General features: G+C 43.7%; 1 protein-coding gene across 1 annotated transcript in view; it reads right to left on the reverse strand.

Moving 5' to 3' along the window:
• Window positions 1-730: 730 nt before the first annotated feature.
• The window catches only part of bcar1 (BCAR1 scaffold protein, Cas family member), a 79,350-nt gene continuing 65,337 nt past the window's right edge, over window positions 731-14,743 (reverse strand). The window contains 5 exon segments of the mRNA XM_084317370.1: window positions 731-4,621; window positions 5,990-6,070; window positions 7,910-8,782; window positions 10,830-11,234; window positions 11,484-11,588. Of these exon segments, the coding sequence (XP_084173496.1) occupies window positions 4,058-4,621; window positions 5,990-6,070; window positions 7,910-8,782; window positions 10,830-11,234; window positions 11,484-11,588 (2,028 nt within the window). The 3' untranslated portion in view covers window positions 731-4,057.

The following is a 14,743-nucleotide window of genomic DNA, read 5'->3' on the forward strand; positions in this document are numbered from 1 at the left end:
CAGGGCTCCAAGAGTGAAATGACCCTAGAGTGACGCAGGGCTGTAGAGTGAAATGACCCTAGAGTGACGCAGGGCTGTAGAGTGAAATGACCCTAGAGTGACGCAGGGCTCCAAGAGTGAAATGACCCTAGAGTGACACAGGGCTGTAGAGTGAAATGACCCTAGAGTGTGATATTTAAAGGTCAGGTTCGCTCATATCTCTGGGGTAAAGTGGCCGGATAGCTGTCAGGTCATACTTGTATTGTTGTTTTAATGATGGTATAATGAAATGTGCTATTTTATGGTATTTGGTCAGGATGATATTGACTTGTTTTTAGATATGTAGAATATGGATTTGTTGTATTGGACTTTTGCTCCATGTGTTATAAAATAAACTAAACTAGTGTGGTAGTGAACGGGTTAACCTCCTGTAGTGTGGTAGTGAAAGGGTTAAGCGACGTTTCCCCCAGGTGGGTAAGTGGGTGATGACTGACTGATGACCGTGCACGCATCACTCTCCTCGTCCTGTTGTGGGCGCGGCAGGGACCGGTGACAGACAGGCCGCGCCAAGTTCAATATAATTACAGCATAAATAGGCTATAATGTTATGTTTATTATGCATTTTATTTTTGCCGAATCGTTCAGTTTCCTCGCAGGCCGGTAGCAAATGTTTTGGTGGGACTGCTGCCCGCCCCCCCACACACACACACACACACACTGCTGTTAAAGAAAGACAGAAGGCAACCACACATAAATGCTGACAGTGTCTTTAATAAAATTGTCAACTCATTACTTTAAACCTCTTATTTTCCACCCACATCAGATTCCTTCTTTTATTCCATTCAGTCCATTATTCCCCTCATCTCAGCCCAGGAAGAGAGGAAATGCATCTAAGTACAGTCTGTCAATCAGGGTCAATCTTAATTAGCATACAAAACCCCACCCACATACTGGGGGAAGGGTTATAGTTGAGAAGAACCTTGGCTTACAGGTTTAATTACATGTCTACTCCACCAAGGACCGTCTGGGACATGCTTCATCATAGAAAACATTACAGAATTACAATTCGGACCTTTTTTTATAGAACTAGAACTGAACGGTGTCCATGGAGGTCCATCACACTGCAGGACCCACAGGAACAGTTCTGAACCTCAGTTTTGAAAAGTGAGTGGTTGTCAAACTGAGGAAAAGGCTGGCTGACAATTTGGAGATAACAGGTTTTCCTCTGAAAGTGGAGAAAAGGCCCCTTGAGCACAATTTCTGAAAAACATCTTATAGCCAAGGTCAGTTTGGTGTCATTATTGGGCCCTAACACCAGCTTAAGAACCAAGGTCAGTTTAGTGTCATTATTGGGCTCCAACACCTTATAGCCAATGTCAGTTTAGTGTCATTACTGGGCCCTAACACCAGCTTAAGAACCAAGTTCAACTCAATGGCATTACTGGACCCTAAAACACCTTATATACAAATTCAGTATAGAGTCATTACTGGGCCCCAACACCTTATATCCAAGGTCAGTTTAGAGTCATTACTGGGCCCCAACACCTTATAGCCAAGGTCAGTTTAGTGTCATTACTGGGCCCCAACACCTTATATCCAAGGTCAGTTTAGAGTCATTACTGGGCCCCAACACCTTATATCCAAGGTCAGTTTAGTGTCATTACTGGGCCCCAACACCTTATATCCAAGGTCAGTTTAGTGTCATTACTGGGCCCCAACACCTTATATCCAAGGTCAGTTTAGAGTCATTACTGGGCCCCAACACCTTATATCCAAGGTCAGTTTAGTGTCATTACTGGGCCCCAACACCTTATATCCAAGGTCAGTTTAGTGTCATTACTGGGCCCCAACACCTTATATCCAAGGTCAGTCTAGAGTCATTACTGGGCCCCAACACCTTATATCCAAGGTCAGTTTAGAGTCATTATTGGGCCCTGTCCATGGACATCTCTCTGAGGCTGACCGGTGGGACTAAATCAGTGTGGGCAACATATTGAGCAGTGAGGAACATAATGTAGTGGTTTGTAATTAATTACACCACTCTCTCCTAGAGCTAGTCGCCCAACGTCACTGCTCCATTCATTGTCTATGGAGCAGTCACAGATTTCTATCCAGGTTGATTTATTTATTTGACAATTAAATGTTTTTTTTTGTACAGTTCTGCCAGGGCAGTGAGTGCGTACATGAACTGAAGGGTCAGGATAACACACACTTCCATTGTGACATCACACATTCCAGGGTTCTCTCTGATTTTCAGAGTTGTGCATGTTCATAAATACCGTTTGGGGCACAGGAATAATGTGAATCCCATAAAATGGGTCGCATTGCCCTTTAATTTCCTCAAAATGCCACTGCCTCCAAGTCATACAGGTCCTCTCGTACTGATGGGTTATAGCTAACAGGCTATTGTTGCTACCAGTCTTTATTAATGCCTGCTAGCATTACAAAGTCTGTTCTTACCATTTTATAGTCAGTTGACGTGGCTGACAGCCGAAGTAGAAAAAAAATGCAGTAAAAGATTACTTTAGGAGCACCGACATCTTCAGAGTTTGTGGTTTTACTGGAAGTATACGACATTCTCCAACGGAAGAAAGTGAGAATACATCCCATCCCACCCAAAGCCCCCACACAACCATGACATCAAAATCAATATACTCGAATAATCCGTCTAAATTCCCCGTCTGAAAATGTTGACCCTGTGTGTCACCTTCTGTCTGGTAAAATGGTCTGGGTGGCCATGTTGTTTTGGGAGAGCGTGTCTTTTCTTCGGGGATGGAGAAAGCAACACACATACATCTGCACTTAAAGGTGCTATATGTACATGTTCAGTGGTTTGGAATGAGGACTATGTAGACTCAACCACATACAAATAATAGTGGAATAAGGAAAAAGCTAAAATAAAATAATAATTAAAACGTTTTTAAATAGGACGTTTTACAATCACAATAAATTACGTGATAAAAAGTGCAATTTCCTTTTTACAGTAAGCTAGCAAATAATGGCTGGTAGCTAAGAATTCGTCTAGTTTCCATGATACCCCTGTCTTCATTTTAGCAAAAAAAAGAAAAAGAAAAAAAAAGGCTTTTTATTTTGTTTGTTATGGTATGTTTCTGTTTATTTAATTGTATTCATTTTATTATATTTATTTCATCTTTATTTCTCATGTCAGCACTCTCGTGTACTGTTTAAATTTGAAGAACAAAAAAACGAATTCATGTCGACCTGTGAAAAAAGTGATACAACCGACATCACTGTCTTTGGGAGATCTTAACAGGCTCAGTTTTAAAGCTAAAATGAAGATGGAGATAGCTCATCGGCAAAACGATGCAACTGCGCAATCAATGTAATTAAATGGGTGAGTCTAAATGGTCCTCTTTTTCTCCACATCATTTGTATGTGGTTATGTGTACATGTACACATCCAAACGGCTGAAAACCTTACAAATAGCACCTTTAACATCCATAACAATGTAATAACAACCATTCATAATCAGAACCATAATTACAGTATATAGCAATAATAATAACAATAATAATAATGGATATTGTCTAGAAACTACACTTTGTTTAAATTTCTTTCTTTCTCCAAAAAACAAAACAAATATATATATATTTATATATATTTATATATAGTGGAAGTTCATCTGTCTTTTTTTCATTCATTCCCCCTGGCTAAATAATGAAACTTAAATATTTACAGTGATTATTTTACAACCGACGGCCCAGCCCGTTGAAGATAAAAATGTCTTGTTTTTTCCCCCTAGAATAAAAAGCAGGCAAGGGAATGTAGGGAGGAAGAGGAACATATAGAGAAAGAGATGAGGACAGGAGAAAGGATGGAGGGATGGAGAGGTCTGTCTCAGTATCCCTGTCCCACAAGAGTCACCCCTTCAGAGGGAGTACAGGGTCCCCTAGCCCATGTTCCAGGGGGTACACAGGGTCTACAAGTCCATGTTTCAGGGGCATCTACATTTCTGTCCATTTATCTCATCACCTTGTACTCCATACACAGGGTCTCCCTGTCCATGCCCCAGGGGCTTATCACCTCCTCCTCCTCCTCCTCCTCCTCCTCCTCCCCCCTACATCACTATCAGTTGTCCCAGAACCATTCTGAAGTGCTGCGTGCACCCCGCCAGCTCCCTGACCCTCTCAGTCATCTCTCTGGCTGCACCAGGCGATGGATACTGCAGGGCGGCTGTTTTGGTGCTGATCACAATGTCTTTCAGTTTGTCACAGAGGGCGTTGCTGCTCTGCGTCACCCGCGCCCGCACCTCCAGCGACTTGGCCTGGCGTGACAGGGTGTCGCCAATAAACACCAGCTTGTGGGCACTGAGGATGACGAACTTGCTGTGCGCCACGAAGATCTTTGGCGGCTGGTTGGTGTTGACGGCGGTGAAGAAGGCGTCTACGGCGTTGGTAACCGTGGTAACGTTCTGCTCACACTGCTCCTGGTAGAAGAGGAGGAGCTGTCGGTCGCCATTGCAGAGCTTGGAGGAGGAGGAGGAGGAGGAGGAGGGGGTGGAGGGGGTGCTGGAACCGTTTCGGGTGAGCTGGTTGGGGTGGTTAGAGGGCGGGACCCAACCCGAAATGTCATTGTTGATTGGTCGGCTGACCTCCTGTTCCAGCCGCTCAAATTGTTTGATCTGAGGGGGTTGGTGAGAAAGAGAGAGATATATTCGCTTTTTTTGTTTTCATGCATCACCAACAACACATTATACTTTTGTGTAAACAGACACATACTGTACTCATGAAGGTGACACAGCCTACATTTAAAGACAAATAGATAGGACAGATACGGCCTACATTTAACCCTCTTTGAGACCCACACATTCTTGTCTTTTCAGGGGGGAGATAGCTGGTCAACAGGAGATGCCACAGAAGTCAGACGTCATCTGAACGCTGGGAATCTGGAGATTAATTTAAGATGCAGCGCAGGACTGTGTGTTTGAGGTTTTGTAGTCATAAATCTGAAATGTGGTTTTGGTTAAGTGCCCGTTATAATTTTGAAAGTTTAGAGTGTATAAGGGCTTAGAACATTATGATGGACACATATGACGACCAGTCCCAGGCCTCGTCAGTTGTTGCAGCAATTCTGGTTGATACCATTTGTTACACAGATTTGGTGCAAGTCTTTCATAAATTGATAAACATGGTCCAAAATCCATTTTTCACTGCCGCACTACCAAACGCTTAACCCTTTCACTGCGACAATACACAGAAGGTTAACCCTTTCACTGCCACACAACAGCAGGTTAACCGTCGGTAGTGTGATAGAAAAGGGGAAACCTTCTGTAGTGTGGCAGTGAAAGGGTTAAGGAACAGCATAGAAAAGTCATACTGTAATTTGGTATCAAAAACATTTGACATTTGGAGATTTCTGTAAGAATTTAGCTCGTCTGTTCTAGATATTTCTCAGAAAATCCCTCTTGTGGTCAATAGACTCAGGAAAGCAATACATTCCCTTAAATCCCTATGTCTCTAGTTTGTTATTGTAAAGTTCCATGAGGCTTTGATTATAGTATACTAGAGGCCACAGATAGGTCATTTTATGCAGTGAGGTCAAGTAAAAAAAAAAAAAAAAAAAAAAAAATAGAATACAATTATGCTCATTTGATCTCAGTTTTCCAGTCATACCCAATTCATGCCATTCTAAGACGGTTTAGGGACCCCAGCATGCAGATGGATGGATGGGTGGATGGGACAGGCATGGGATTAGCATAAAGTGGTCATGACTGTAAAGGGGAGACTCTTTACTACCCATAGAACCATTCTGACGTGTTGAGAGGTGAGAGGTCAAGGGTCCCCTTTGAAAATGCCCATGGCGAGCTGGGCATACCATGGTACCAATGGATACCTCAGGATGTCTAGTTTCATATGATACCAGTATCTTCACTCCAGCTTTAAAAACTGAGCCCAACACAGCCTCTGAAAGACAGCCGGTGGGTTAAAGATGGACACAGAGACAGAAAGAAAGTTAGCTGCTTCACACACACATGTATGCATGAGTGTACCTGTTGCTGTTCCAGTTGTGTTTTGCTGTGTCTGCCTTTCTCCAGAAGCTGCTTTTGGTTCTTCTCAAACTCCTCCTTACCCTAACACACACACACACACACACACACACACACACACACACACACACACACACACACACACACACACACACACACACACACACACACACACACACACACACACACACACACACACACACACACACACACACACACACACACACACACACACACACACACACACACACACACGTGTGTTAAAATATTTCTATATTAATAATAATGGTAGTATTATTTATATAGAACTAGAATGCATAGAATGGCTGGCCTGTTCTACACAATAACCTGAACAATCAGTTTTGGATTTATTTTATTTATTTTTATATATATGTGTATATATTGTGGGTATATGTGTATATATTGGGGCTATTATTATTGAATATTCATATATGGGTATTTATATGTGTATATATTTGTATTGTTTTATCATATTCATATATAGGTATCTATATGTGTGTATATATATATTGACATTTTCACTGTTCTATATTTATATATAGGTATTTATATGTGTATATATTATATATATTGGTATTTATATTGTTTCTATTTGAACCGAGACCATTATGTATTTCCTCTGTGTGAATTCATCCATGTAACAGTTCTTTCAAACAGCAGGGGGCAGTATAGGCATTATATGCTAGCTCACATCAGCATTACTAATTAACAAGATATGGCACAACTGGGCAAAACAGATCTGCATTATATATTTAATATTAATATTTATTTAATAAATGATTAAATACCCACATTCAAAGGTAACATGATAATTGTCTGAAGCAGTCTAGTGTCATAGTAAATCAAGTGATGGAAACTTGGTGATTGATCATAATGTATTATGTAGTTAGACCGTTATTTACCTGCCAATTATGTCTACCACAATTTTCTTTTAGCCCTTGTCGCATAGCCCTTGTCACACCTTGTTTTTCTATGGTTTACCCCTGATATAGGAATGCGGGAAGGAATGTGCAATGAGATGCGGGACTAGCATAGCATTTCAATCAATATTTGAATTGTTATCGTCTGCATTACCCCTTCTCTCATTTTCAATTTTATGCAAATGTGATGTCTAATTTACTGCTGTGAAGCACGTTGGGCTACAATTGTTGCATGAAAGGTGCTATACAAATTAAGTTTATTATTATTATTACAACAGCTGTTAAGGAACACGCCAACTTTTTGGGAAATTCGCTTATTTGCCATCTACCCTGGAGTTAGACAAGCAGATACAAACCATTTTCTTCTCTGTGCATGCATTAGGCTTAGGGAACAGCCGCACCGTTAGCCTAGCTTAGCTTCATCACTGGAAGTAGGTGTGCTTCAGAAGCCCGTTGATTTTTGAAAAACTGGGCTTTTGAGGTGATGAAATCACAGCGCCCAGGCAGCAGTGGTTCGGCAAAACATTTGTATATATATCTGCTTAGAAAACGAAAATGTCTCATTTAAATCTTTTTATTTCTCCGTGTGGTAAATACACAGGTCACAACATGTTTACAGGACAGTTTTAGAGTTGTATTTGGAGTGTATTTTGTGACTGTTGGGAACTAGGCTACACTGGCACACCTACTTCCAGTGAATGACGCTAAGCTAGGCTAACGGTGCGGCTGTTCCCTAAGCCTAATGCATGCACAGAGAAGAAAAGGGTATGTATCTGCTTGTCTAACTCCAGCCAGGGTAGATGACAAATGAGCAAATTTCCCCAAAAAGATGACGTGTTCCTTTAACAATGTGATGGCGGACTGGCATAACAACACGCTGTCAACAACGGGAAATGCTCTGAAATAGAGGAGATCATAGGAGATTATAGGACAAAATGACAACAAGAGCAGGAAACAGGGTTAAATAGGTCGGAGTGTTTACCTGGAGATGAACATAGTCATAGTCCTCCATCCATCCCTCCTCTGTGGTCTCATACGGCCTATCAGGACCCTCCTCGCCCTCCGAGGCTGTCAACTTGGGCGGTGAGGGGAGGGGCCTGGATTGAATATTCCCCCTCTCTCCTCCCTGATAAACGCCACTTCCTGAACCCGTCATGTGACCTCCGATCTCCCCCGGGATCGGTGGGAGGGGCTGCTGCTGCTGCTGCCGATTGGTCCGTTTGAACAGGAGCGAGGCGTTGCCGTGGAGAAAGGAAGCCAGTTGCTTGGCGTCGTCTGGGACGCCCCGGGCGGTCATGACCAGCCGGTCCAAATCATCGGGCGCAGGGGGTGCCGTCAGCGCCGCAGGGGACCAGGCGATGGCGTCTAAACTCTGACCGTGCCGGACCAGGCTTTGAAACACTTCCTCCATCTTTCCCACCTGGCGCCCCAGTTTGGACTGGAGAGACCGATCGGTCGCCTGCGCTGCGTTGGCCACGGCACCCCGGGAAAACTCCAGGAAGTCACGCACCGCGGCCCGAACCCGGTCGGCCGCCTGGCGAATGGCAGGCAGGTTCCCTTCCATGTGGGCGGGGCTCCGCCAGTTCCCCGTGATGAACGACATGAGCAGAGAGACGCTCGATTCGACGGCTTGCTGGAGGCGGGACAGGCGCTCCATCGCCTGTTCCAGGTCGAGGATGAGGGGTTTCCCGGCACCGAATGCAGGGGCGGGCAGCGAGGAGGAGGGCTCACGGACCGGCACCAGGTCCAGAGAGGAGGACGAGTGGTTGCTGCGCGTGCTGCCGGTCGAGGAGGCCGACAAGCGCTTGAAGGATATTGTCAGCTCCTCACTGGTGGACTGGGCGTCACGGACAACCTGGAGAAATCAACACAAGACACTTGTTACAACACAAGACACTGTCAAAGCTCCATTAAAGAATATAACTCTGTCAAAGCTCTATTAAACAACACATAACTCTGTCAAAGCTCTATTAAACAACACATAACTCTGTCAAAGCTCTATTAAACAACACATAACTCTGTCAAAGCTCTATTAAACAACACATAACTCTGTCAAAGCTCTATTAAACAACACATAACTCTGTCAAAGCTCTATTAAACAACACATAACTTTGTCAAAGCTCTATTAAACAACACATAACTCTGGCAAAGCTCTATTAAACAACACATAACACTGTCAAAGCTCTATTAAACAACACATAAGACTGTCAAAGCTCTATTAAACAACACATAAGACTGTCAAAGCTCTATTAAACAACACATAACTCTGTCAAAGCTCTATTAAACAACACATAAGACTGTCAAAGCTCTATTAAACAACACATAACACTGTCAAAGCTCTATTAAACAACACATACCTCTGTAAAAGCTCTATTAAACAACACATAACTCTGTCAAAGCTCTATTAAACAACACATAACTCTGTCAAAGCTCTATTAAACAACACATAACTCTGTCAAAGCTCTATTAAACAACACATAACTCTGTCAAAGCTCTATTAAACAACACATAGCGCTGGAAAAGCCCCATCTGTACATTGCCTGGGGGCAGTGGTGGCTTTAAGGTCAGAAGGTTGCCAGTTCAAATTCCTAGATGGACAGGGGAATGTGGGTGGGAGAGGTGAATTAGTAACAAGTGACTCTCTCTCCCTCAAAACCTACCACTGCCATACCCTTGAGCAAGGCATTAACTCCCAAACTGCTGCAGTGTTTGTGCTCAGTGATCAACAGTGTAAGACTGTAGTTGTACTGGGCAGCTCCTAGTGGTCAACAGTGTCACACTGTGGTTGTACTGGGCAGCTCCTAGTGATCAACAGTGTCAGACTGTAGTTGTACTGGGCAGCTCCTAGTGATCAACAGTGTCAGACTGTAGTTGTACTGGGCAGCTCCTAGTGGTCAACAGTGTCAGACTGTGGTTGTACTGGGCAGCTCCTAGTAGTCAACAGTGTCAGACTGTAGTTGTACTGGGCAGCTCCTAGTGGTCAACAGTGTCAGACTGTAGTTGTACTGGGCAGCTCCTAGTGGTCAACAGTGTCAGACTGTAGTTGTACTGGGCAGCTCCTAGTGGTCAACAGTGGCAGACTGTGGTTGTACTGGGCAGCTCCTAGTGGTCAACAGTGTCAGACTGGTTGTACTGGGCAGCTCCTAGTGGTCAACAGTGTCAGACTGGTTGTACTGGGCAGTTCCTAGTGGTCAACAGTGTCAGACTGGTTGTACTGGGCAGCTCCTAGTGGTCAACAGTGTCAGACTGTGGTTGTACTGGGCAGCTCCTAGTGGTCAACAGTGTCAGACTGTGGTTGTACTGGGCAGCTCCTAGTGGTCAACAGTGTCAGACTGTGGTTGTACTGGGCAGCTCCTAGTGGTCAACAGTGTCAGACTGAGGTTGTACTGGGCAGCTCCTAGTGGTCAACAGTGTCAGACTGATTGTACTGGGCAGCTTCCACGTGTGAATGTGTTGAACTGTGTGAGGCAGGATGGTTTTTGTACAAAGATAGTTAGTAGTCTAAATCTAATTCTACTTATTTTATTCATAGAGACCTATTCCCTTGTAATAAACATGCTGTTGTGATGGGTGTACACCGGTAGCGCATACCCCACACCCAGCAGCTCAATACTTTTACAAACTGGGCAGTATATTAACTAGGCAGTGGCAAAAAGCACACCTTATTGATTAATTAAAAGGCAATAATTCTGAACAGCTTGTTTAGGCTTGTTGATCTGACTTCAAACATTTGGCCAAACGGCAAGGAGTACACATTCCTCTTCAGCTAAACACTTATAGTTTAACACTCTCAGTCCCTCTCTTATCTCACCTACCTGACACACAGACACACACAGACGCCCCTCCTCACCTGCGGTGGGACGTCATATATATAGTCTCCTCCCCTCCCCCCCCCCCCTCACCTGCGGTGGGACGTCATATATATAGTCTCCTCCCCTCTCGCCGCCTCCGAACGCCGAGTCGTCCGCGTTGGCGACCCCTCTGTCCCGGGGGAAGTCGTAGACGTCCTGGGTCACGTGACTTCCTGCCGCGCTCCGCAGGCTGGCGGGGATGTCGTAGATGTCCTGAGTGGCGCGGAAACGCTTGTCCGTCAGGAGAGGGGGCACGTCGTACACGTCTTCTGGGATGGGGGGCTCGTCGTCGTCGTCGTCATGGAAACGTCCGTGGATACTGTGATCGGGGAAACTCTTGTCGGGGACACTGGGGGATTTGAGTTTGGCAAAGTGGGGCGGGACATCATAGGTCTCTTCCCTGATTGGCTGAGAGTCCGGCACGTCCTTACTGACAGACGGGGGGAAGTCATATACCTAGAGAGAGAGAGAGAGAGAGAGAGAGAGAGAGAGAGAGAGAGAGAGAGAGAGAGAGAGAGAGAGAGAGAGAGAGAGTAAATATATAAGACCCATTCCTTTAATTGTGGTATTGGTGAAAAAGTGATATTATTGATGTCAGACAGTGAAATAATAGCTCTTTCACACACACACACACACACACACACACACACACACACACACACACACACACACACACGCACACGCACACGCACACACACACCCTACCGTTTGCTGTGACACAAGTGTGTTCTTTTCTGCACTGGGTGGGGTGTCATATATATCCTGACCACTAGATGGCCCCTTCACTACCATAGGAGGGGTGTCATACACCTAGAGAGAGAGAGAGATAGATAAGTTAGTCAGATACACACAAATCACATACAATAAAACAAATAACCCCCCTACACACACGCAATTGTTAAAACATGCACACAATACATTTCAATGCATTCATAATGCAATAATAGGGATATTATAGGACCATAATGTCTCCACACATACACACACAACCAAGTTTGCAAGCGTTGTGGGAACATTCCATAGACATTCATTCCCTGATCATTACCCTAACCTTACCATTAATAACTACATGCCTAACCCTAACAAATACATGCCTGTTACTTTATCCTTAACACATTGAGCGCCAAAAACGAGCAAACTTGTTTTTATATCTTTTGATATTTTTCCTCTGATCCCTGTTCAAAATCTTTATCCGATCATTCCAGCTGTCCCTGGCACGTTTGTATACGTTGGAATTACAATGCCGATCGAATATCACCACATGGCAGTATCGTCTGTGTCTGAACTGGAATTGCATTGGCGTGGATACACGTTTTCATTTTTTTTGTGTGGTAAGGGCTCCTCCTCCTGCTTTAACAGAGATTCACATTGATCGCCTCGAAATTCCGTTGCTGTGTAGTCTATTTACCATCGAAACGTGTATAGACATATGCACTGGTAATCGCGATGGCGATGCGATCAATTGGAATTATTCTTTTTGGAATACCTTCTGGCTAAGGTAAGGTATATTCTATGTCTATTTTACCGAACCTGAAACGTGTTTTTCTAACGATCACAGTTTTGTGTTTTACCGGACGAAAAAACATGCTTGGCAAACACGATCACAGTTTTGAGTTAAAACGACCCCCCCTTGATGATATTGTGAAGTTACATATGTACATGTTATATACCTTTGATTTGGGAGTATTTGGGGCTTCAGGGAATCAACCAGAACGATTTGGGCTTATTGGTGTCTCTGGCTGTCTCGGAGCGATGACCGGAGTGTTGAGCGTCCTGTGATTAAGACGGGGAGGACGCGACCCTCTTTGCGCCGCCCCTGTGCCTCAAATAGATTCGCTATCAGCTCTATCTTTCAAAATGTTCAGTTGCTATTGCATGCACTCATCTGTGTTTCACTACACACATGAGTGCATGCTTACCAACTGTCAGTCTGCAACACTACTATCACCAACATCTAAGAAGGGAGATCCCCCCTTGAATGGCCCTTCTAAGGTTTCTCTCCTCCACACTGCCTGTGGTGCTTTTTCCCCTATTGTTAGGTTTTAGTGAGTTTTTCCTTACCTTTGCGTGGGGTATGTCTGGGAGTGCTTGCATTCTTTCATTTATTTGCATTCATCTAAAAATGTTTGGACCTTATGGTGTTCTTGTTCTGTTCTTGACTTATTGTTATGTTTTCTTCTTGACTTGTTTAAAGAAGACGTGGGGACATTAACGTGTGTTGTCGGGCCTTACAAATAAATTTGATTTGATTTGATTGCACATAACGCGTTTTATCTCGCGATCTATGGAAAAAGACTGGATTATCTTGGAAATGCGCGATGTTTAGTGTGTAATAAACTACAAACTACAGTGTGTAGAAACAAACTCCTTTTTTCCATGTTGGACTACAAGTAATGTCTGTCAAATGAGCCACACTATTGTCTCCACAGCTGTAATACAGAACACACACACAGCTCTGCAAACATCGTGAAACACAGCGGAAATTACCATTTTAGAGATGGGGACAGTTTATGGCGCTGAAAGTGTTAAAGGAACACACCACCTTTATGGAAAATGCACTTATTGTTTTGGCCAACAGCTAGGCTAGTGTGTATGAATTGTATGAATATTAATATCTTGGTCTTGAGAATATATTTAGTTTGATCGGAATTTAAGATAAGCTTATGATTAATGAGAGATATCTGAAAGGCATCAAAAGCAGACTGTACATTTGTACTGGCCAGTAATAAGAGTGGATCCAGTAGCATACAAGATTGTATCATCTGCATAAAAATGTACACCACAATGCAGGGAAGAAAATACCCTGTTATTTATATATTTAAAAATATATAATGTAAATAAAAGTGGACCCAAAATAGACCCTTGTGGGACACCTTTACTATTTTCAAGAGAGCTTGAATTGATAACCATCAGAAACAACAGCTTGAGTTCTACCTGAGAGATAATCACAAATCCCATCCAATCCTATGGAAGATGAGAAGCTTATTTATCAAAATATTATGGTCGACAGTGTCAAGCGCTTTTGATAAATCAATAAAGAGTGCAGCACAGTGCCGATGGTTATAAAGATAGTTAACATCTCAACAATCTTGTTTTGGTCATTTGGTCCCTACAACGGTACTAGGAAGACAAGACACTCACAATTAATTTTACCCCCAAACACTAATAACTGTGTGCTTGCTGCAGAAATACAAGCCTGCAGTCGCCTCGAGATATTGAAATACACACACACACACACACACACACACACACACACACACACACACACACACACACACACACACACACACACACACACACACACACACACACACACACACACACACACACACACACACACACACACACACACACACACACACACACACACACACACACACACACACACACACACACACATTAACTCCCCTGGCTATGTATGACCTACTCTAAAAATAGACCCTAATGTATTATTGTGGGGGGGGGGGGGTTGACAAGAGACAGAGAGAGAGAGAGAGAGAGAGAGAGAGAGAGAGAGAGAGAGAGAGAGAGAGAGAGAGAGAGAGTGAGAGAGAGAGAGAGAGAGAGAGAAAGAGAGAGAGGGGGGCAGAGCTGTTTTAGCCGTTAATTTAGAACATTTATAAATGTACTTTAGTAAATCTAAATAATACTCAGAGGTTATGGTGCGTGTGGGGGGGGGGGGGGGGGGCAACGGGGATTGATGGAGATAGAGGTACAAAGAGAAGGAGAGGGAAGGAGAGAGAGAGAGGGAGAGTGAGTGAGTGATGAGATGAGGAGAGACAGACAGCGATTCCCATCACATCAAATATTAATAAACCACTTTGCAGACAGAGTGATCTGTGTGTGTGTGTGTGTGTGTGTGTGTGTGTGTGCGTGTGTGTGTGTGTGTGTGTGTGTGTGTGTGTGTGTGTGTGTGCGTGTGTGTGTGTGTGTGCACGTGCATGCAAGTGTGTATGTGTTAAGTG

The sequence above is a fragment of the Notolepis coatsorum genome, assembly GCF_963971535.1.
Source record: "Notolepis coatsorum genome assembly, chromosome: 6".
NCBI lineage: Eukaryota > Metazoa > Chordata > Actinopteri > Aulopiformes > Paralepididae > Notolepis > Notolepis coatsorum.